General features: G+C 38.5%; 1 protein-coding gene across 3 annotated transcripts; it reads left to right on the top strand.

Moving 5' to 3' along the window:
- The first annotated feature begins 14,794 nt into the window (after positions 1 to 14,794).
- On the top strand, positions 14,795 to 22,827 carry LOC104210459 (nucleobase-ascorbate transporter 6-like). Of its 3 annotated transcripts, XM_009759361.2 has the most exons (15): positions 14,795 to 14,958; positions 15,314 to 15,450; positions 16,636 to 16,733; positions 16,841 to 17,014; positions 17,290 to 17,390; positions 17,704 to 17,779; positions 17,909 to 17,968; positions 18,073 to 18,257; positions 20,008 to 20,104; positions 20,634 to 20,720; positions 21,542 to 21,600; positions 21,689 to 21,780; positions 21,894 to 21,971; positions 22,069 to 22,229; positions 22,344 to 22,827. In XM_009759361.2, exons 2-15 carry the CDS (start codon positions 15,339 to 15,341, stop codon positions 22,560 to 22,562), a joined length of 1,599 nt encoding a protein of 532 aa, XP_009757663.1. In that variant the 5' UTR covers positions 14,795 to 14,958; positions 15,314 to 15,338; the 3' UTR covers positions 22,563 to 22,827. The 3 variants fall into 3 exon arrangements, with proteins under 3 accessions (XP_009757663.1, XP_009757662.1, XP_070016096.1); XM_009759360.2 differs by lacking the exon at positions 14,795 to 14,958 and having other exon boundaries at positions 15,144 to 15,450; XM_070159995.1 differs by lacking the exons at positions 14,795 to 14,958; positions 15,314 to 15,450 and adding an exon at positions 15,714 to 15,797.
- Positions 22,828 to 24,161: the final 1,334 nt, after the last annotated feature.

The following is a 24,161-nucleotide window of genomic DNA, read 5'->3' as shown; positions in this document are numbered from 1 at the left end:
CACATGCTTGAAACTAGACAATTACACCAAACTGGTCAAAATGTTTCATTCTACTGCCCTGGTTCTACTATTACACCCTTGGAAAAGAACCTGACAAAGAAAAACCAAGGGGATTCATTGCTAATTAATAAAGATGAACATACAACTATCTACTTGTTTTTGGTTTTTTTATATACAAAGATAACCTATGTACAAAAACCACACAACACAAGTATATACAGAAGTTTGCTTATATAACACAAAAACATGTACAACAGTTCAATTCACAAAAAAGTTTGTACAAAGCTATCCCACCCCCAACTGAAAATCATGCATTGTCCCTAATGCATAAGAATGTAAGACAGAGTTTAGGGGCTCCCTGAGGCTCACTAAGCGCTATGGGAGTCGGAAGCCGGCTGAATGATAGTGGGGTCATCCTCTGATGCTGAAGTGGGACCGATGAGATCTCGGCTTGAGAAGTGACCTCCACTGATGGAGGAGGGATCTCCAACTGGACCTAAATTGGATCTTGGGCCTGTGAGCTGCTAGCCTCGCCTGCTGATAACTGAGTGGTCGATGGATTTCCTTGGGCGACCTTGTCTGCTAGCTAATGTTCTATCGCCTTTTGAACTGCTGCTTGTTCTTCCTCTACAACTATAGGGACATCAACCTGCTTACCTTTCTCCTGAGGGCCCTCATCCTCCTCGGACCATAACTCCTTATCAGTCTCTCCCTCGTCTGCCTCCCCACCTTCAGACTCTACAGAGTGTCTGAAATCTTCCTCAGAAGGGATGTCAATATGTGTAGGGGAAGCTGGAGGCTGGGAAGCCCCGACAGTCTAAGGTGTAGGAGTTGTCATCAAGGTGGAGAAATCAAAATCTAACCCAGCCACGAACGTGTCTGCTCCCTGCTCTCCTTTCTTGGGCATGAAGGAGGATAGATCGAACTCCAGAGTTTGTATTTTGTGGAGCTTAGTCTTCAGTGTGGCAACCTCATTACAGAGCTTTGGCAAGTCTCCAATCTCACCCTGCTCTATCTTTTCAATCCGCACCTCAAGCTGCTTCAGGCGATCCCCATAAGATGTTTGTTGCTGTTGGAGGGCCGTCACTGAGGACTGGATAGGGGTCAATGCTTGCCTGCTGAGTGTGGGGAGGTACTTCAGAAGGTGGTCTACCTTAGCATTTGCATGTTGAGCTAAGAGACCGAGCCTCGAAACGGGTGGCAGTAGGGAAGAAGACTGTACAATGGTGGCTTGAGAGGTGGGCTATGGAGTGGGAGTGGAGGCCACTGTGGCCTGAGGAAAAGTAAGAGTCCGGGAGTCTAAGATCTCTGTAGCAGTAGGAATTAGGGTCTGAACCTCTAGGGGAGCAACAACTACCACGTCATTAATGCGCGTGATATCAATATCCTTCAGCGCTTTCCCCGTCTTCTCAGTGTGTGGCATTGAAGGGACTTCCACAGCCTTACAAAGGGTTGTGATCAAGCACAAGAATGGAAGTGATGTAGCTGTCTGGTTGGCCCAGATCCCTAACTCTCGGAAGATAAAGTCACCCACATCAATTTTTATCCCAGTCATAATGCATGCAATGAGAAGAACTTTCTCAATACTTATATCAGTCTCATTCCAGGACGGTATCAATCGAGAGGTGACAAAGCAGAGCCAGAATCTACCCTATGTGAGATCTTCCTTGAATATTTTATGCAGAGGGTCAATCCAAGCGGGGGTCCCCTTGGCTATCATTGAGGCTATCCAACCACGCTCATTATCTCTGTTGGCCCATTTGGTGTCATACTCAGCGGTGCCCGATCTCCGGTTTGGAAAGTAGAACTCATTTATTGTTTCACTGCTACAGAACACCTGCTTTCCCCGAACCAAGACAGTCTCACAAAGTACTTTGTTGCGCTTGTGGTGAGGGGTTCTGAAGGCTCCATAAGATGCATAAAATTCACGCACCAATGTTTCATTGTAATCAGGCAGCTCAGTGAAGCACTCCCAGTTTCTAGCTTTGATGTTCTCCAATATGTGAGGATATTTCTCTTGTAGCCCGTTCAAACTCAGTTGTTTTTTGGCAAGGATTTTCCGTTTTGTTAGCCTTCTCTATACATATCCCTAGAGCCTTCGACCCCAAACCGGAGTTGGAAATCATCTCCTCTTTTTCTTCTTGTCTCAGCTTGTAAGTCAACTGATGGCAAAGTTTCCTTCTCATCAGGCTGGGAGAGATGTGCAGCAGTAGTTTGGGATGATTCTGGTCGTGAACACTTAGCTTGTTGTGCCTGATGACTGGTAAAGGCCCTTTTCTTGGAAGCAATATTTTTCTTGGGAGCCATATCTGCAAAGAAACAAAGTGTGAGCAACATAGCAGACATCAGGAAAAAATTACAAAGAACATCAAGTATGTGATGGGTTATGCGGTCGCATAACCACTATGCGGACCGCAAACCTGTCGCAAAACTTTTGTCTGCTGAAAGGAAACAGTTATGCGATGGGTTATGCGATCGCATATCGATTATGCGGTTCGCATAACCATCGCAAAACTATATGCTTGGAAAGTACATCACACTATGCGATCGTAAAATCCACCGCAAAGATGGGTTTGCGATCTCAATTCAGCCGCAAACAACATTTTACAAAGGGCCTGAAACTGCCTAGGTATGCGGTGGTTTTGCGGTCCGCATATCACTTATGCGATCGCAAAGCCTCCACAAATTGTCATCTTCCTCAGTCCACCTAGGGTTTGTTATGCGGCAACAATGCGGACTGCAAATCAACTATGCGGTCTGCAAAAATCGTCGTCCTCAATGTTTTGAACTCTACCTTCTACAATAGCGAACCCAATTTCACTACCCAGCACCCCAAGCCTAACTAGTTATTCCAGAACCCCCCCCCCCTAATCATGAGCATATACCCAAGAACAAAGAGGAAAACAAAAAATAAAAATTAAAAGAAATAAAAATGGGACAACACACAACAAAATTTAAACTAAAATTTACAGGGATGAAATTTGGAAAGGGGAACATACCAGGAACGGAGAATTTAAAACCCTTGGAAGATGAATGCACAAAGTGGGATCGTTGTTTACTCTGTTCACTAGCCGTTTTTCTTTCTCCTTTTTTCTTTTTGTTTCGTTTTCTTTTTATTTTGTTTAAGAGGGAACTGTGAGTGCTGGTGTGTGTTTAAGTGCGAAGGGGTAGGGGTTATTTACCTGTGAAGTTTGCGGTTGATAAGTTACTGCATAACACCTTATGCGACCGCATAAGTGTTATGCGGTGGTTTCAGCTGGAGTTGCTCATGGACACAATGCGGTGCACTTGTGCGATCGCATAACTAAAATGCGGTCCGCAAAGTGCACGTCCTTGCTGCATTTCTACCACCAATTTTTGCGAAACAAACTGTCAAGGTCTGCGACCACTATGCAGCCCGCATAGTTAAAATGCAACTGCATACGTGTAGCAGACTTCCCATGGTGACTTTTCTTCCCTTTCACATGCAATTTTACCCTGTGTTATGATCTTTTGAATCACCTTCACTCTAACACACACTTTAAATTGCTCAATTAAATCTATATAACAAAAGTTAAAATTTAAAGGACAAAAATAATGTTACCACACATGGGTTGCCTCCCATAAAGCGCTTGATTTAACGTCGCGGCACGACGAAGTTGGACTTTCTTTGGTTTTACTCATTGGTCGGGCATGAGCCAACTTTGAGAGCCAACTGTTCCACCAAGTGTTTGTCTCTATCTATGCCCAAGTACTTCTTGACTCGCTGGCCATTTACTTTGAATGTTCGGAACCCATCCTCCGATTCTAATTCCACAACTCCAAAAGGAGAGACATCTACCACCTTACACGGACCAGACCATTTCGATTTGAGCTTCCCCGGAAACAATTTGAGCCTTGAGTTGAAGAGTAAAACTAAGTCACCCAACTTGAACTCCCTTTTCAAGATCTTTTTGTCGTGGATGAACTCCATCTTTTCTTTGTACACATCTGCACTTTCATATGCATGGAAACAGAATTCTTCCATTTCATTGAGTTGTGTTAACCTCAAATTTGCAGCTTCAACCCAGTCCAAGTTCAGCCTTTTTAAAGCCCACATGGCTTTGTGCTCTAGTTTTACGGGTAGATAACAAGCCTTGTCGAAGACTAACCAATAAGGAGAAGTGCCAATAGGGGTTTTGTATGTCGTGCGGTATGCCCATAATGCGTCATCTAGCTTCCTTGACCAGTCGATCCTGTTTGCATTAACAGTCTTTGCTAGAATATTCTTTATCTCCCAGTTGGAAACTTCAACTTGGCCACTTGATTGAGGATGATAAGATGTGGCCACCTTATTCTTGAAACCATAATTTCTCTAGTAGCCCTGTGAAAGCCTTGTTACAGAAATGAGATCCACTATCACTAAGAATGGCTCTAGGAGTGCCAAACCGCGTGAATATGTTTTTCTTTAAGAATGTGATCACACTTCTTGCCTCGTTGTTTGGTAAGACAATTGCTTCAACCCATTTGGACACATAGTCCACAGTTACCAAGATATATTTCATACCACAAGAGCTTACAAAGGGGCCCATAAAATCAATTCCCCATACATCGAAGATCTCTATCTCCATCACAAAGTGCATTGGCATTTCATGCCTCTTGGAGATTGATCCTTGCCTTTGACATTGGTTACAAGGCTTGACCATTTTATTGGCATCATGATAGATCAACGACCAATAATAACCACATTCAAGCACCTTTTCCGCCGTTCGATTGCCCCCATGGTGACCCCCGACCGGTGGGTCGTGGCATGCCTTTAGAATTGGTATAATCTCTTTTTTTGGAACACACCTTCTAATGATGTTATCAGCACAAACACAGAACAAGAATGGTTTTTCCCAATAGTATTGTCGACAATCTCTCAAAAACTTCTTCTTCTGATAAGCTTCCAATCCATACGGAATAAGGTTGCTAACCAAATAATTAGCAATATGGGCGTACCAAGGAGCAAAAGTGTTAGATAATGCCAATATGTGTTCATCTGGGAACGCATCATTTTTTTTCAAGATCTTCCTTTGGTCTCCCTGCCTCTTCAAGCCTTGATAAATGATCCGCCACTTGATTTTTCGTCCCTTTTCGATCTTTGACTTCGAAGTTAAATTCTTGCAACAACAGGACCCGCCGAATCAACCTACGCTTTGCATCCTTCTTTGCCATAAGATAGCGAAGAGCAGCATGGTCTGTGTACACTATCACCTTGGATACCAACAAGTAAGCCCAAAATTTCTCAAAGGCATAGACAATGGCAAGAAGTTCTTGCTCAGTCACCGTATAATTCATTTGCGCTCCATTAAGTGTCTTGCTTGCATAATAGACCGGGTGAAGAACCTTGTTATAGCGTTGGCCAAACACTGCCCCAATAGCTACACCACTGGCGTCACACATGAGTTCGAATGGAAGAGACCAATCGAGTGTGACAATAATAGGTGTCGTGGTGAGCTTTTGTTTCAATTCCTCAAAGGCTTTGAGGCACTTTTGGTCAAACACAAATTTTGCATCTTTCTCAAGGAGTTTGCACATGGGATTTGCAATTTTGAAAAAATCCTTGATGAAACGCCTATAGAATCCGGCATGCCCCAAAAAATTTCGGACACCTTTAATTGAAGTAGGTGGAGGAAGCTTGGAAATGATCTCGATCTTTTCCCGGTCAACCTCTATGCCATATTTTGAAATTTTATGCCCCAAGACAATGCCTTTATCTACCATGAAGTGGCATTTCTCCCAGTTAAGCACAAGGTTGGTCTCCTCACATCTCGTGAGCACTTGTCTAAGATTGTTAAGATAATGCTCAAAAAAGTCACCTACCACCGAAAAGTCGTCCATGAAAACCTCTAGAAAATCCTCCACCATATCTGAGAAGATAGACATCATGCATCTTTGAAAAGTAGTCGGAGCTTTGCACAAACCAAACGGCATATGGCTAAAGGCAAAAGTTCCATAAGGGCAAGTGAATATTTTCTTCTCTTGGTCATCCAATGCTATGTTGATTTGGTTGTAACCAGAATATCCATCCAGGAAGAAATAGAATGACCTTCCCGCTAGCCGATCAAGCATTTGATCAATAAAAGACATAGGGAAATGGTCTTTGCACGTGGCACTGTTAAGCTTCTTATAGTCCATACACACCCTCCATCTGGTCACCATTCTTGTTGGGATGGGCTCATTTTTATCATTTTCAATTACGATCATGCCTCCATTTTTCGGCACACATTGCACCAGGCTCACCCAAGAACTATCGGCAATGGGGTAGACTACCCCAGCATCCAACCACTTGATGATTTCTTTCTTTACCACCTCCTACATGGACGGGTTCAACCGTCATTGATGCTCCACACTTGGTTTAGTCTCATTCTCCAATTGGATCTTGTGTTCGCAAATTCCGGCGAGAATCCCTCGGATGTCCGCAATTGTCCACCCAATAGCTTGTCTATGCTACTTCAAGACATCCAGCAATTGTTCTACCTACATATCATTCAACAAAGAAGAAATGATTACCCGTAGAGTATCATTTGAGCCAAAAAATTTATACCTTAAGTGTGGTGGAAGTGGTTTGAGCTCTAGTTGTTGTGGCTCAATAATATAAGGCTTTGCGGGAGGAGTGGCTTTATTCTCCAAGTCGAGAGAGAGCTTCGTCGGAGCATAAGTGTAGGACCCAAGACCCTCCAATGCATTGACTGATTCCATATACCCCTTCATATCTTCACCATCGAAGTTTACCAAAATAGCCGCCAACACCTCACCGAGGCATTGTTCTTCCATCTTCATTTCAACCGCATCTTACACTTCATCAACAACATCAATCACCAAGATGTTTTCATATTCATGTGGTAGTTTCATACCCTTGCTTGCTTGGAATGTAACCTCTTCATCATTCACACGAAATTTGATCTCATTCCATTCTGAATCCATTAGTGCTCTTCCTAGGAATGGTCTCCCCAAGATGATAGGGATCTCTTTGTCAACTGCACAATCAAGGATTACGAAATCGGCAGGTAAATGAAGCTTTTTCCACTTTTACAAGCACATCATCGACAATTCCCACCGGTCTCTTTATGGAACGATTGGCCATTTGCAATCTCATACTTGTGGGCCTTGGCATACCTAACCCTGCTTGCTTGTAAATGGCAAGAGGCATTAAGTTGATGCTAGCCCCATTATCACAAAGGGCTCTTGCAAAATCATGTGCCCCAATAGTACATGGAATGGTGAAAGCTCCCGGGGTCTTCTTTCTTTTGAACGGTGGATGTTGCAATGATGGAACTAACCCGATGAGTCACATTCACCACTTCATTCTTGGTGGTTCTTTTCTTGATAATCAAGTCTTTCAAATATTTAGCAAAACCCGGCATCTCTTGAAATGCTTCCACAAATGGAATATTCACCGATAACTGCTTGAGAATGTCATAGAACTTTTCGAGTTTGCTATCATCAACCTTCCTCTCAAGTCTTTGAGGGAATGGAGGAGGAGGTCTAGGAATAGGTGGTAGAGTTTTGGAGTCTGTTTTACCTTTTCCCGATTTACTTCTTGCACTTTCAACTCTTCCGGAACCTTTTCAACTTCAACAACACTTGGCTCTTCAACTTCAACCTCTTGTTCGGATTCTTCTACTTCAACCACTTGTTCACTTTCTCCTTGTAGTACCTTCCCACTCCAAGTAGTAATTGCCATGATATGAGAAGTTGGGTCACTCCCACTACCTTTTAGGTTCGCAATTATGTCACTAGGAAGTGTTCCTTTTTGCTTTGGATTTTGTTCCCTAGAGAGATCTCTCATTTACATCTCCAATTTTTGAATGGATGCGGTATGAGAGCCAATAAGCTCGGTCATATTCCTCATATCTTGATTTTGCAATACCCGTTCAAGCATGCTTTCCAACTTGGAATCACTTGAGGAACCTTGATTTGAATATTGACCCTTTGGAGGAACGTAAGGGTTGGAACTCCGATTTGAGAAGTTTTTGTTGTTGTTATTCCAATTTCCTTAATTTGAGCCACCTTGGTCATTTCGCCACTATTGGTTTCCTTACCCTTGCGAGTTAGGCCTCCATTGATTTTGTTGTCCTTGAACTTGGTATTGTTGCCTTTGATAGCCTCCTTGAGAGTTGTTGACATAGTTGGCTTCCTCATAATCTTCATTTGATGATGGTTGAACATCTTCTACCACATTTACCTTCTTCGTTTGGCTTTCAATGAATGTTTTTGTCAACACATTGACATTGTGACAAGCCCTGCAATTACTTGATCTCTTTCTTGATTCTCCTTAATCATGGTGGTCAAGGAGGGAGAACCATATGCAATTCCACCTGTGGTATCTTCTGAGTGCCAAACTTGATTATGTTGTGCCATTTTGTCAAGGATTTGTGTGACCCTTGCAAATATCTTGTGCATAAAAGATCCATCAGCTACATTCTTCGCTATAGATTGGTTCATAGGATCTAAACCCATGTAGAATTTCTCCAACAAGATAGAATCCTTTAAACCATGATTGGGAGACCTCACCAAATATAACTTGAATCGATCCCATGCCTCATGTAGATGTTCTCCCGGTACTTGCTTGAAAAAGAAAATTTTATCCCGGAGCTCAGATTTCTTACTTTGCGGGAACCATTTAGCTAAGAATGCTCGGATAAGTTCGGGCCAAGAATGGATGGAATTTGGTGGCATATTTTGAAGCCATTTCCTTGCGTCCCCAGCTAGTGAGTACTTGAACACCCTCAACCTTAGGGCATCATCAGAGACGTTGTTCTGCTTATGCATCATACACACACCCAAGAAGTTTCTAAGATGTTGTGTCGGATCATCATCAGTGGAATTCATGAAAAATCCCTCCGCTTTGATCATTATGATTAAACCATGTTCTACTTTAAAAGTTGTAGCACCAACAACCGGAGGTACAATAACATTTGTATCCTCGATGTACTCATCTATGTCTGCAAAAGGATTTTCTTCCATTTCTTCCTCATATTCAACCATGTCTTCCTATAAACACCAAGCAAAACAAGCAGAGTGTGATAGAATAGAATAAGACGTAAAGTAAAGCACACACTAATTAGTAATTTCAAAACCATATTCCCCGGCAACGACGCCAAAATTTGATACGCTCAAATTATACTTTAATTAAATAGTATAAGGCGGTCGGTGTTAAATATAATAACTCAACAAGGTTGGGGTCAAATCCCACAGGGAATAGGTGTAAAAAGGTTACTCGAGTAGTGTGCTACTTGACTTAGGTCATAATTCTATTCCGTTAATTGTAACAAGAGTATGATATGATTGTGATTTGAAGAGATAACTAATTGTAATGTTGAGAATGTAAATAATTTGATTAAGTAAACCAAGGTTGTGTTCCCTTCAATGAAATGTAATGCTATCGGTATTAATATGATATATTTCTAATGGAAGGTTCTTTAGATATGCAAATGATTTCTAAATGACTACCCAATATTTTTCAATAGTTAGGTAGTATTTTCTCTTTATGATTTTTCCAAATATAAAAGAGTTGCAATTTAAGAGCAATCAATTTATGCCAAATAAAATCCACTTATTCCTAAGCGATTCTATTAAACAAGGTTTAAAGCCTTGAGTCTTTGATGTTTACTTCTACTAAACTCTAATTCACTTTTCTAAGTAAAGAAAGAGTTTAATGACTCTTGTTAATGTTTGCAACCACCAACAATAAATGAAGAATGAGAAATAAATATATATTAACCAACCATTATATATATATTCAATGTTAAACACACATTAACATAATACCCATTTAGGGTCCACAACCTTAGTATTTAAAGCTAGCTACTCATGCTAAAATACAAAAAGATGAGAATATTAAATGCCATAAAGCTTACAAAGTATAAGATTCTTCACTCCTAAAGCTTCCAAAAGAGAGAAATATTCAAATGTTGGAATGTAGCTCAAAACCAAGACAAGATGCCTCCACAAAATCCCAATAAATTTATTTATAGTGGGATAAAATTCGGGACCAAATTCGGACAAAAATACCCTTCCAGGTTAATTATGCGACCACATTTCTGTCGCATAACAGACATGCGGTCCGCATTCTCGTCACAACCATCGCATCTTCGAAACCCTAGTTCCCAGGTATTCGTCGCATTTAGGTTATGCAATCCGCATTGTTGATTTGCAATAACATTTGTCACCGCATTTTCCACCTTTAGCAACTTCTACAGAGAGTTTGTGATCCATTATATGACCCGCAAACCTGTTATGTGGTCGCATAATGGACCGCATTTCTTGCGCTTGAATTTGGCCAATAGACTGTTGGGCTTTGTGATTCCTTTTAGCACTATGCGGTCCGCATGTTGGATTTGCGGTCTGTATTTTTACATCTGCAATCGTGTTTTGCTCTTTTCTTGTCCTTTTGCAGCTTTTTGATTTCATTTCCTTGTTCTTGGGTCCTTAAACCTCATACACTACAAAAACATTAAAATTATATAAGTATAAAAGATAATTGCATTTAAAACAAGCTAAAATCTAAGCAATTTGTATTAAATGTGCCGAAATTCTCCGACACATCATGTATCTATGGGATAACACGTTTAGGAATTACCTATATAAGTGTAAATTGCAAGCCGCTTTAAGGAGAATTCTGTAAGGCCAGATCTGTACGCACTTATGAATCAGGTGGTGTTCATGGCTGAAACGAACACAACAATAAGAACCAAAAGTGGTTAAAGAGTTGATTGTGTGACTTATGGCTGTCTAGGTATACACCAAAGTTTGATTGTTCAAAGATGTCAAATCTATAGATTGACCGAGTATATCCAACATAATTTCACTATAAAAAGTTCAAAGGGAAACCTACTTATCCAGATGCAATTAATCCTTGCTTGTAAATCACATAGTTTTTCATGCATGCATATTTTAGATAGCCATTCCCTATTCATGTGGGGGATTGTTGGGTTTTATATAATAAGAGGTGTGAATGAAAAATGAGGAAAACAAAAAATTTGAAGTGTTTCCTTTACTAATGCACTTTGTCCCTTATTGGAAAAAGGAAAGAAAATCTTTGTGCTTATATAGAGAATCATATCTTCTAGCTCTTAAAGAGTTTAGAAGAAGTGGTGCCTCACGTCATCGTCGTTGCTCGCGCGGCTCAGCTTCGACTTCAAAATCGGATTCGGTCAATTGATATGATTGATTCGCGATCAAATAGAAAAGTTTTCTGCTGAAACAGTACCTCATGTGAACAGGTACTTTCACACCTATTCAATCCAGATTGTTTGGCTATAAATTCAGAGGTTTGGTCTCACTTTCAGACCACCAAAATTTGCATATTCTCCCTCTCTGTTTTGTATTTCTGCATTGTTTTTCAAAAGTAAAACGTAAGCATCAGTGTGATTTACTGTCATTTTTTGAGTTCGGCGAAGTTTTGTAATTTTTATTGCCGGTATTACAAGATATTTGTTCTGTTTTGTCCTGAGAGGAATTAATCCAACAACCTTGGGCAACAGTGGGGGTATTAAATTTCTTAAGGAAACATAGTTTTCTATTGGGCTCGGAACGTTATTCATCTTATTCTACTTTTGTCTTTTGTTTCTGGTTTCATTTTATTTTGTAGAAATTATATTTTCGAATACAGATACTAACAACCAGTCACTACCACCAACTAACTCCATCATCAATAACAATAACACAACCAAGCCACCGTGACACAACCACCATTAACCCATCCTGTACAATCAGTTAGTCATATTCACCCACCATTGTCACCACATGTTTGCACAATCATCATAATTGTTAGGTTTTGTGAATGGGTATGAATGAGAAATGAAAGAGGTACCTTTGAATTGCACCACTTCATCTCAATCTTTCATTGTCTATAAGTTTAGAGGTCTAACCTCAATTATCATACATAGAAAAATCTGAAAATTTCGCCTCTCTTCTCTATATTATTACAATATTTTTCCAAAACAAACATATACATGTCAAGTGTGATTTGCTCCATTTATTGAGTTTGTGAAAGTTCTGTAATTTTGATTTTCAGTATTACTAAATAGTTTCTCTGTTCTATCCCGGGAGGAAGTAATCCATAACCTTAGGCAATACTGAGGGGATTAAATTCCTTAAGGACACACAAATAACTTGTGGGTTCAAAAATTATTTTATGTTTTGCTTTATTGAACTAATATTTTTTTATTTCTCTAATTGTCTGGTTAGATACACAAATTACTAATAATAATTAGTTATCACCATCAACCAGTTTCTCTATTTGTCTGGTTAGATACACAGATTACTAATAATAATTAGTTATCACCATCAACCAGCCAACACCTTATAACTATCATGATCGACTACTACTACCATCAATTGCTACTCTCGCTAGCTTTAGAGCATGCTTCAGTAAACAATAATTTCTGCAACACTGTTAATTAAGATCCTTTTTTTGTGTGGATAAATTAATATTCTCTTTAATATTTAATAGACGATGACAACAACAATAAAAAACTCAGTGATATTTCACAAGTGGAGTTTAGGGATGGTAAGATATATGCAGCCTTACACCTACTCTGGAAGGGCAGAAAGATTGTTTCCCATAGACCCTCAGCTGGAGAACAGATGAAAAAAAGTAATGGCAACAAGTAGGAACTAACAACAAGATAAAAATAAGATTGAAGCCAAGAATGTAATTAGATTCTAGATAGTAATAGCAATCTATGAATAAAAAGATATCATACTAACATTAATGCTAGCGAACTGAGTAAGACAAATAGAAACGCTCGACTACCTACTAGCCGTCTACCCTAATTTTCGACCTCCACACCCTCATATCTAGGGCCATGTCCTCAGTCGGCTCCAGCTGCGCTATTTCCTGCCTAATAAGCTCTCTCCAAGGCTTCTTCGATCCATCTCTACTTCTCTTGATACCCACCAAGGCTAACCTCTCGCACCTTCTAACCGGGGCTTCAATGTTTCTCCTCTTAACATGTCCGAACCATCTCAACCTCGCCTCCCACATCTTATCTTCCATAGAGGCCACTCCTACTTTATCCCGAAGAATCTTATCTAACCTGGTATGCCCACACATCCACCTTAACATCCTCATTTCAACTACTTTTATCTTATGGACATGAGAGTTCTTGACAGGCCAACACTTTGATATGATATAGTTAGTCTAACTACTGCCTTATAGAATTTACCTTTAACTCTCAGCCGCACATTCTTATCACACAAGACAACGGAAACGAGTCTCTACTTCATCCATCCTACTCCAATACGATGTCTGACATCCTCATCAATCTCTCCGTTACTTTGTATTATAGATCCAAGGTACTTGAAACTTTCTCTCCTGGGGATGACCTGTGTATCAAGCCTCACACCTTTGTCTGCTTTCTGGTTAACTTTGCCGAACTTAAACTCCAAGTACTCCATCTTGGTCATGCTCAGCATGAAACCTGTAGACTCAAGAGTCTGTCTCCAAACCTCCAGTCTGTCGGCAACAATTAATTTATATTTATTTGTTTTTTATATGTATTAATTTTGAATAAAATAAATTCTATATTCAAAGATTGAGAAAGCAAATATTTTTTATATTCTATATTCAAAATTTATAGATGATAGTACTCCCTCTGTTCCAGTTTATGTAAACCTATTTCCTTTCTGGTCCGTTCCAAAAAGAATGAACCCTTTCTAAATTTGGTAACAATTTAGCTTAAAGTTACACATTTACCCTTAATGAGAAGCTTTTATAACCACACAAATATTTTGGGCCCATTTGGACTTGTTTAGGACCACAAATTCCAAAAAATTTCAATTTTTTTCTTAAACTCTGTGCCCAGTCAAATAATTTTACATAAATTAGAACGGAAAAAGTAGTAATATATTTGCATTCTGACATCTTATTCTTAGAAAAAGAAATAAATCGAAAAAACAAACGGGGCCAAAGGTGGAAACTTCCTCAGCTAATAAAAAAGGTAGGAAGGTAGAGGGCAGTGTGTGTGTGTGATGCAAGTTGTAACCATATGAGAAAGGGATAAAGTGATATGTCGGTGTCTTTTGTTTCTTTTTCCAAATTGTCTACTCTTTTTGTGCATCCCCATATTCTCACTTTGAAATTATATACCATAGGGTACAAATTGATCAATCAAAGGGTCAAAGCTGGCCCATTTTAATAATTGAGTTTTGTTGAGCTCGAGCATTCATTTTAACCATAGACAAATCCGTCATATTAAAATAAATAATAGAGAACCTGGTATACTAACTTCCCGTTATATGCAAGACTAGGAAAGAGTCAGACAAATAAAAGCTTTCCTATCTGAACTATTTTATTTGCTGACAAAAACTAAAAAAGGTATAATCTAATGATCGAAATATACCATTGGAAATGAAGTATCATAAATACGAATTTCAGTAGTTTCTTGACTATTGATACTCAATTGAGTTTCTTTTGTCTTATATTATTATGTGTGTGTGAAAACAGTAGTGCAATAATTTGGGCAATTCATGTGAACTAACCAACAGAAAGAGTAAAACGACAATTTAAAAAAGGTCATTTTATTACTCCATTGATATAGTAATTCTTATTTGACATATTAGCACCTCAGGAGGGGTATGTATGTTGGAGCCTAATTAAACAAATTTAGCCCCGTTAATTAATGTGTCTGATCAAGATTCTTCTACTATTATTTATTTATTTATTTATTAAGAGAGAGAGAAATGGGAGAAAAAGCAGAGGTGTTCAAAGTTGGTGGGCCAATCTTCAATCTTTTTATCTTCAAATGCTAATATACTGTTTCTAGACTTCCTTTTTCTCTCTTTTGGCACTTGGGGCAAAAGCAAAATAGCATCCTCTATAAAGTTCACTTTTTTTCTTTTCTCTAAACCCCATTTTCTTGAATTTAATTTAAAGTAGGGTCTAGGATTTTATTGCCTTTAGTACCCCACACACACTTGAGGTTGCTCCAAAAGCTTATTTACAAGAAGGTAGTTTTCCTAGCTATCAATAATAATAATAATAATTACCATTTCTGTACACACTTTCTATCCTTTTACACTGGCAAGCACTAGCTGTTACAGTTTTATTTTCTTAACCCTTGCTTTTATATATTTTTTTCTCTTTTTACATAAAGAAAGTTATAATAAGTAGGTATATGGTACAATAACATGTGGTTTGTTGTTCCAATCTTGTCATAGCATTTGTGCTTTCTGGTTACTCCAAATTTCAACCAAAAAGTTTGAGTCTTTATTTCTGAAAGATTTGTGATCTGGGTAGTGAATAGATTCTTAGTGTATACTGTTGGAGAATAATAGTAGTATTACATACAGTGTGTTGCTTAAGTTTGTAGAGAGAGAAAGAGGAAAGAATGGCAGGTGGAGGAGCAGCTCCAGCAAAATCATCAGATGACCCAGCGCCACATCCAACTAAAGATCAGCTTCCTAATGTTTCCTACTGTATTACTAGTCCTCCCCCATGGCGTAAGTCTATACCTCTCTTTCTACCTCACTATATTCTTTTGCTTTCATGTTTTACTGTTTTAGGTTTGATGGGAGTAGTGTTAGATTCTTTGAGGAACCTAATATGTATCTACTTTCTTAAGTACTATTTTTACCTTGTATGTTCCTTAACTCTGTGTATGTGCCAAGTCCAGGTGATGGAGGAGAGTGGTGGTAAATTGACCGTCAACATAAAAATAATTCAATAATAATAAACTGGATATAGATAATTTGTACGAAGGGGAGCCTTGAAGTAACCGGTAAAGTTGCTGCCATGTGACCAGAAGGTCGGGTTCAAGCCGTGGAAACAGCCTCTTGCAGAAATGCAGGTAAGGCTGCATACAATAGACCTTGTGGTCCGGCCCTTCCTGGATCGCGCATAGCGGGAGCTTAGTGCACTGGGCTGCCCTTTATAGATAATTTGTATAGCCTAATTTATATACCCTTGTATTTCAGTTTTTCTAATTGATTGATTAATATTTATATTCCTTCATGGTAGGTGTATGTGGGTTCTGATTTTGCTGAACCAAGTTTAGCTCACTGGTGTGAATTGCTTCATACTAATGCCTTTTGCTCTAGTGAATATAGGATTTTTTTCGTCTTCTGATATACTTTTCAAATCAGGGACTAATTGTGTAGGTCATGTTATGTGCTGGGTTTGTGGTGTATATGTGTTCTGTTGGCGAAATAAGATCTCGAAACTGGTCAGATATGGGAAAAGCTTCCCATATGTGCCCTCCTTTTTCCTGTTCTAGCTCGTAAAGAGTAGAATTATTTTCTTTCAGCAGCGTTTAAGTATAAAATCGAGTTAATGGAATCTCTTTTGCCTTCTGTATCTCTGAAGGTTTTTTCAATTTTAGATTTACATATTATGCTTTTATCGTCCCAATAACTAGTCTCACATGAAAATCTCACACAACTTGTTCAAGAGTGTTTTTGGCTAGTAGGCTGATTGTATGGCCTATTATTTTGGTGGCTGATTTAAACTTTAATCCATAAAGTAATTTGTACTTCTTTTCCTGTTAATACACTTGAGCAAAGAGTAGCACTTCTCTGTATTAAGTAACATTTTTAAATTTCATCAAAAAAACTTTGTTTTTAAGAATCAGTTTCACCATAATGTAGATTTTGTACTCTGCTGATTTTTGCCTAATTGTTGGAATGCAGCTGAGGCTATCCTTCTTGGGTTTCAACATTATCTTGTTATGCTTGGTACAACGGTCATCATTCCTACGGCTCTGGTTCCCCAAATGGGAGGTGGAAATGTGAGAATACTCAACAGAATAGCCTATTTAACTACTTAACCCATGACTAATTTTGAAGTCAAGCAGTGTTACGGGTTTTATATGAAATAATGCATGTCCTTTTGCAGGAGGAAAAAGCAAAAGTTATCCAGACATTGCTATTTGTTGCCGGGCTGAACACCTTGTTGCAGAGTTTCTTTGGGACTAGGCTGCCTGCTGTGATTGGAGGGTCCTACACCTTTGTTGCTCCTACAATTTCAATCATCCTTTCTGGTCGTTGGGAGGACCCAGACCCTGTGTCGGTTGGTCTCTTCAAGCACTGTATTTGTCTTCTCTGTGAATACATACTGAATCTCAACAGTTAACTGGAAAAGGAGAAAATAAGAGCTATTTTATAATTATTTATAAACAAACTACTTATTTTTTCATTTATGATCCATATTGGTGTATATTCCTGTAAATTCTCTAATGGGTGGGAAGACATGTGGAGAGACAGTGAGATATTACGAGACTCATCCATTGCATCTTGGTGCTATTTGGTGCTTATTGATTGTAAACATTTCCTATGATTCATCAGAGATTCAAGAAGATAATGCGAGCTACCCAAGGTGCACTTATTGTTGCTTCAACGCTTCAAATTGTCCTGGGCTTCAGTGGACTCTGGCGCAACGTTGTAAGGTTAGTCAGTGTCAGCAAATGTGTGAGCATGCTCTAAATTATTCATTACCTATAGCATAATTGATGCTTTAAATTGTGCTTCTCCATGCATCTGCATCATTATTCTCCTGTAGTACCTTCTCCTTCATCCATCATTTTGATGAGGTGACATAATTTTCTGCACTCTGTGTAGTGTTCCTCCATACTAGTAGATCAAGTAAAAGCTCCTAAGATCACCTTTTCTGATTTGAGGTCTGCATGTTCATGGCAAAGGGTTTATATAGATACTGTGGAAACTAGCTATATTAACATTTTATATTTTGTGGATTCATAGGTTTCTGACCCCCCTTTCAGCTGTTCCTTTGATATCTCTTGTTGGCTTTGGGCTTTATGAGTTTGGTTTTCCTGGGGTATGTATACAACCTCGCCTGATCCTGAAGTATCAATTTTATAGCATATTACACTATTTTCTCTTTGGGTGTCCATGGGACTTTGTTGCTTCTGAGTCTGTTAAAGTGTAATACATCTTCGCTTTTTAGGTTGCCAAATGTGTTGAAGTTGGGTTGCCACAGCTAGTCCTTTTGGTCATTTTCTCTCAGGTAGGATGCTATTTTGGAAGTCAAATTTTCCTATTACGCATTGTTTTATGCTGGAATGCATAATTGGATATGAAAAAATAAACAAATTTGGTTGGTCAATGCAGTATTTGGCCCATCTGATAAAACCAGGAAAGAATATCTTTGATCGCTTTGCTGTTCTTTTCACGGTAGCAATTGTATGGATTTATGCATACATACTTACTGTGGGTGGGGCTTATAATGGGAAGCCACAAAAGACACAGATAAGCTGCAGAACTGATCGGGCTGGACTTATTAGTGGTGCTCCCTGGTAAGTTATCTTCTTTTATGACTTTCTAGGGGATTTGAGTTCTAGTGCTTTTTTTCCATCACCTTTAGGGACAACGAAGAAATGCCTATGCTCGCTAGTTGCCATTTGTTCTTGCACACAGCATAATTAGCGTATATGTAATGGGACAAAAAAATGTACAAGGTAAAAAACACTGCGGGATATCTGAAATTCATCAATCTGATTTCCTTGTTTAAGACTGCATGGGTTGCTTTCTATAGTTGTTGCACATTTCGGAAATTGTTTAGGGTATTGATATATTTGTATATTTTTTTCTATAATCCTTGGAGCAAAGTCCATATTGCCGAGCTCGGCAAAGTACAATCAGTCCCAAGCTTGGATAAATTAGTGGGTTGCGGTAGGTTGATGTCTGGTTAAAAAATCCTATAAGCCGACCCCAACTAATTGGAATTGAGGCATAGTTGATTAATAGTTATTCTTGAGCACACAACAAATTCACTTCTCTTCTTCACTTTATCTTTCCACTGATGGGCTCATCGTCCTGGCACATGATGCACTATTGTTAGAGGCAAAGCTTGTTTAGTAGTATTTGTTTAAGCGTCAATGTGCATTTTGCTCTACTTGCTTTTTCCATCAGTGCGTCTAAATGATGCTTTTATTCCAAGGTAAGTGGGTGACTGTTGGGTTGGAAACATTTTCCAACATACTTCCCCAGAAACCAAAAAAAAGGGCAGCCCGGTGCATGAAGCATCCCGCGTTTACTCATGTTCCGGGGAAGGGCCGCGCTCCAAGGGGTGTAATGTAGGCAGCTGCTCCGAGGCAAATATCAGTGGCTTTGATTTCACGGTTCGAACCCGTGACCTATAAGTCACACGGAGACAACTTTACAGTTGTTCCAAGACTCCCCTTCACTTCCCTAGAAACCAAATTTAAAAAAAAAAAACGTTTTGAATAGATAACAGTTTTGGGTTTTGCAAAAACCAAAACCTGAAACTTACTCATAAGAACTGAAGATAATGAAAATTGTTTTCAGTTTTCTAGAAAACCCAAGAAAAAATGGATTAGCTTATTCTTCCTGCTGAACCCTCTTCTTTTCCAGATTCATTCACTTTGGCCCTCCTTTCTCCACGATGTTATATAAAACAAGATATACTGCCTTGTTTCATTTAACGATATTTGCTTGGGCTAGAAGTTTTAGATGTTAAAGTTGACTTACATATTCAATTAGTAATATTGGAACAAAAAATTAAAGCAGTTGTTGAAATATTTTTATCACATCAAATTTTAAAAGTTGATAATGAATGTGAGTTGTGAAGCTTGTAAAGAGATGAACTTGTATCAAATATTTTTGAGTTGGGCTAGAAGGAGAACTATTTTCTCTTCCTTTTCTCTTGCTGTACGTTTTAAGTAATTCCATATATCTTATGGTATTTCATTTTCTCATTGTAAAATTATTTTTGTTTGTTGTAAAACTGCTATAATTTTTACTATTTCTTTTTTTTTCTTTCACTTTCTTTTTAATGTTGCTATAGCACTAACTCATTGATCTAATAGATGTTACTTTATTGAATTGTTGTAATATTTTCATAATGTGCCGGAAGTAATTGTTAGGGGTTCAGTTGAGTTTGGACTATTTAATGATTTCCAGCTTACTTTTTGTTTTCAATAAACGTCTAGCCCAAAACACGATTATTCTAGCAACTGTCTCCAAATGTAATGTCTTTCAAGAAAAATAATTTTCTCTTCATCTTTTGCTTCTGTGTATCTGCAGGATTAGAGTTCCATACCCTTTTCAGTGGGGAGCACCTTCATTTGATGCTGGTGAAGCATTTGCTATGATGATGGCTACATTTGTTGCTCTTGTAGAGGTTTGTCACATTGAATATTGTTAATAACTATCTTATCGATATGGTAACTGATATCTTTTACCCCAGCCCTGCCCTCTCCCCAAGAGTCAATAGTGGTACTTTTGCACTTCGCTCTCTTGTTGACTCAAATTCCTCAACCTCAAGGTGAATGTGAAGGATGCTTTCTGCCCGAGCTACCCTCTCTTGCCTGTCTTATACTGTCATATTTGCAAATATTTTAGGTCTACGTTGCTCCTTTTGTTATTGCTTTGGCTTTGTTATAGTGTGCTCTTTGCTTCCATTAGGGTACAATGGATATAATGATGCTGAGGTTGTCGGATTAGATGCATATGAGTTGCTTCTCAGCTTACTCCTGTCTCTTGCTTTCTTATTCTCCCTGCGCTGTTCTGCCTTTCCCTTAAACTTCTTTATCAGTTTTTTAATTTCATTCCAAAATTTTCCTTGTCAGCGAGCAAGGATATTTTTATGCTTGGTAAGTTATAGGCCTGAAGCTAATTTCTTTCTTGGTTGTGCTTTCTGGTATTTTCAGTCCACTGGTGCTTTTATTGCAGTTGCAAGATATGCAAGTGCCACTCCCATGCCACCATCGATACTCAGCCGTGGCGTAGGCTGGCAGGTAATCCGGTGCTATCCCCCTAAAACCTGCCCTTCCCAATCCCACTGTATTCTAAGAAAATGAGAAAAAAAGGAAAACGTAAATAATTTGATGATTTCATTGAACTAGAACTTACATTCAAATGCATAAGACGGTTTGGAAGGTTTATATGGAGGAGCATGACTAAATTGGGAATATGCAGTTAAAACATTGTTCCACTCTTCCCAGATTAACCTTTTCCACCAGAAAAAATCACCATGAGACTCTTTCTTCAGCTAGTACCCAAATTCTGTCCCATGACACTCCATACATTGCAAGAGTATAATGTTTCCAATCAATCTAAGCCCACATTGTCAAAGTCTGGTTCAGCTATATGAAGCTAAATATTCTGAGAATCTGAGTTTAATGCCAATCTGAGTCAAGTTGGTTACTGATTTTTCTCACTGGATCCACTTTGGTATGCCATTATAGGGCAGCTATCATACGTCATGTTGCTCAAGCAATTAAGATACCCCCAAATCCCTGCATAACCATCTGACGAGTGACGACCCTTGTCTTGAAACTTGATATTTGCCAGTCCTTGCTTCCTCTTGTGTTTTCTAGTAATTTTATGTTCCTCTTCACATTCATTCACTGTCTTTCTTTTACGTGGGGAGGATTCTTTTATCTTGCAGAATGAGTTTGGGAATGGTTTGAAACTTATGCAAGCCTGTGAGTTATTGTGGGGCTAGAGGGATTTGGGGGGGGGGATCAACTGGATCTGGATCACCTGCTCCCTATATTTCATCATATGACAGACCCTTCTTGCTGTAGTTAATTTCAAAACCATTTGTATGTCTCAGGGAATTGGCATTTTACTGTCGGGGTTGTTTGGCACAGGGAATGGATCTTCTGTATCTGTGTAAGTCCAGGCAAAATCTTCTTCAGCACAATAAGATGAAGAAATTAGTCATCACAGATGAATTGACTTTTCCTTCGTGTATATGCAGTGAAAATGCTGGTCTTTTAGCACTAACACGTGTTGGCAGCCGAAGAGTTGTTCAGATATCTGCTGGGTTTATGATTTTCTTTTCAATTCTTGGTAAACCTCCTGCCTAAGCATTTTGTTGAATAGATTGGTTTTTTGGGCTGATATATGATCCCCCTCTCCTCTTTCGCATGTTGCTTTTTTAACTGCGCATTGGTTATCATCAGGGAAATTTGGAGCTGTCTTTGCTTCAATTCCAGCACCCATTGTAGGCGCTTTGTATTGCCTTTTCTTCGCTTATGTAGGTATGTAAATATGCAAGGGAAACATCTGCCTGGATCACTACCAATATCTGGTTCATGTTATGTCAAGTTAGTGATTTCTTTGTTCTCTTTATTGCAGGGGTTGGAGGCTTAAGCTTCCTTCAGTTTTGCAATCTTAATAGTTTCCGTAACAAGTTTATATTGGGTTTCTCTATCTTTCTGGGTTTGTCAGTACCACAGTACTTCAACGAGTACACTGTGATTGCTGGTTATGGACCTGTTCACACACATGGACGATGGGTATGGCAAATTGGCATTAGCTCCTTAATACTTTTTAATATTTTGACTTGCACGCTTGCTCATGTGTTGAGAGGGTTTCTGAAAAAAAGTTGCTTGTGCTTTGTTATTGTTCAGTTCAACGACATGGTCAATGTACCTTTCTCATCAGAAGCTTTTGTTGCTGGTATCTTGGCTTATTTCCTGGACAACACAATGCACAAAAAGGATAATGCGATAAAGAAAGACAGAGGCAAGCCCTGGTGGAACAAGTTCAAGTCCTTCAAGAGCGACACAAGAAGTGAGGAATTCTATTCCCTTCCTTTCAATCTCAACAAGTATTTCCCATCTGTGTGAATTGCGGACATCATATGGAGACAAAAGGGTTCATACACCATAACACGCAAGTCCCTTCTCAATGAAAATCTTTATTGGGGGCCTCACTGCTGCTACACGTATTTTCTTTTATATGTACCCGGTTACATGGAAAAAGAAAGTATAATTAGTCTGACCATTTTGAAGATGCTTAGTGAATTTTTTTATTGTTATTTTTCTGCTGTAAATTGATGGATATGTATGTGGATTTTAGTAGTAATATAGCAAGTCTGGTGCTTTCTACTCTTGTCCTGATTTGTGCAGCAACTAACCAGCCAACAAGCTAGCACATATATCCACTTTCTCCTTCAGCCACCCTATCGTCGTTTTTCGTCTTCCAATTTTCTTTGATTTGTTAGCAGTATAACAGGTCGTATCTATCATGACTTGAGAAGTTTTGCTTCCATTTTAGTTCTGTAACGTACTTGAACTTGACGTTCACTTGTTCTAGTGGACTAAAAGACAGAAGAAGCATTGAATGATGATAATGGACATATCATGAAAACACAAATGTCAATCTGTAATACTGAGATTCTGAGGATTGAACAAACCTTTTATCTGGTCTTCAATGGCAAATATAACCTAGGACCATGTAATTTGCTTAAGTGCCTTAATTTCATCCAGTGTATAAAAGCACACTCAAAATTGTCCTAAATACTGCTTTCTCCGACTAAAACGATATAACTGTTGCTATTTTGATAGGAATTGTTCTTCTCTGAATATGATTATCAAAAAGACTTCTCATATTATAATAATTATACAAAGTTGTTTATAATGTAACTTTAAATATGTTAACCCCATTTCATAAAAGTTTAAAAAGTCGATCTCATAATTCACATTGATAATTGGATGCATTGACTTTTGTACTTTAGAATCTGATTTGTAGGGGTGTTCATAAAAACCCGAAAAATCGAACCAAACCGAAAACAAAATCAAACCGACCAAAAAAACTGATACTATTTGGTTTGGTTTGGTTTTGGTTTTGAATTTTAAAAATCGATCAAATTTGGTTTGGTTTTGGTTTTAATCAGAAAAAAACCGAACCAAACCGACTATAGGAATAGCTATTTCAAATTTATTATTACACCTATATATATGTATATTGTTATACAAAGTTTCAAAAAATTTACGGTAAATGTTAGTAGTTTGCACTTTTAATATAGTTCTTTACCTTTACATTCTAGTTTGATTGGTAGTTTTCTTTTTGTTTAGTGTAAGAATCCCTTTCGTGTTAAAAATAACATATTTTCAATTGAGTCCTTAAATTATTTATCACTATTTGATTCAATTATCATCAATATATTTTGGTAAATAATAGATTTCTCAAAGGGCAATTGATTTGATAGTGTTACATTGAAAATGTGGTCGCCGGAATATGTATTTGGTAGTGTATGTCTTATATTTAAGAAAAAACCGACAAATAACCGGAAAAACCGAAAAACCGACATAAACCGAATCGAGAAAACCCGACTTAATTGGTTTGGTTTGGTTCTAATATTTGAAAAATCGACTTACTTGATTTGGTTTCTTTTCAGGGAAAAACCGATCCAAACCGAACCAGAACACCCCTACTTCAAAGTA

This window comes from Nicotiana sylvestris, chromosome 10, assembly GCF_000393655.2.
Source record: "Nicotiana sylvestris chromosome 10, ASM39365v2, whole genome shotgun sequence".
In the NCBI taxonomy this organism is placed as follows: Eukaryota; Viridiplantae; Streptophyta; class Magnoliopsida; order Solanales; family Solanaceae; genus Nicotiana; species Nicotiana sylvestris.
The sequence above is the reverse complement of the archived record's forward strand: the minus strand, read 5'-3'. Positions and strand labels throughout refer to the sequence as shown.

What these genes read in the sequence shown, in the direction of transcription:
- LOC104210459 (XM_009759361.2), top strand. Translation starts at nt 15,339, where the DNA reads ATGGCAGGTGGAGGAGCAGCTCCAGCAAAATCATCAGATGACCCAGCG. An exon ending in CCCAAATGGGAGGTGGAAAT is followed by an intron (nt 16,734 to 16,840) that starts GTGAGAATACTC and finishes GTCCTTTTGCAG; the next exon opens with GAGGAAAAAGCAAAAGTTAT. An exon ending in GCCGTGGCGTAGGCTGGCAG is followed by an intron (nt 20,721 to 21,541) that starts GTAATCCGGTGC and finishes TGTATGTCTCAG; the next exon opens with GGAATTGGCATTTTACTGTC.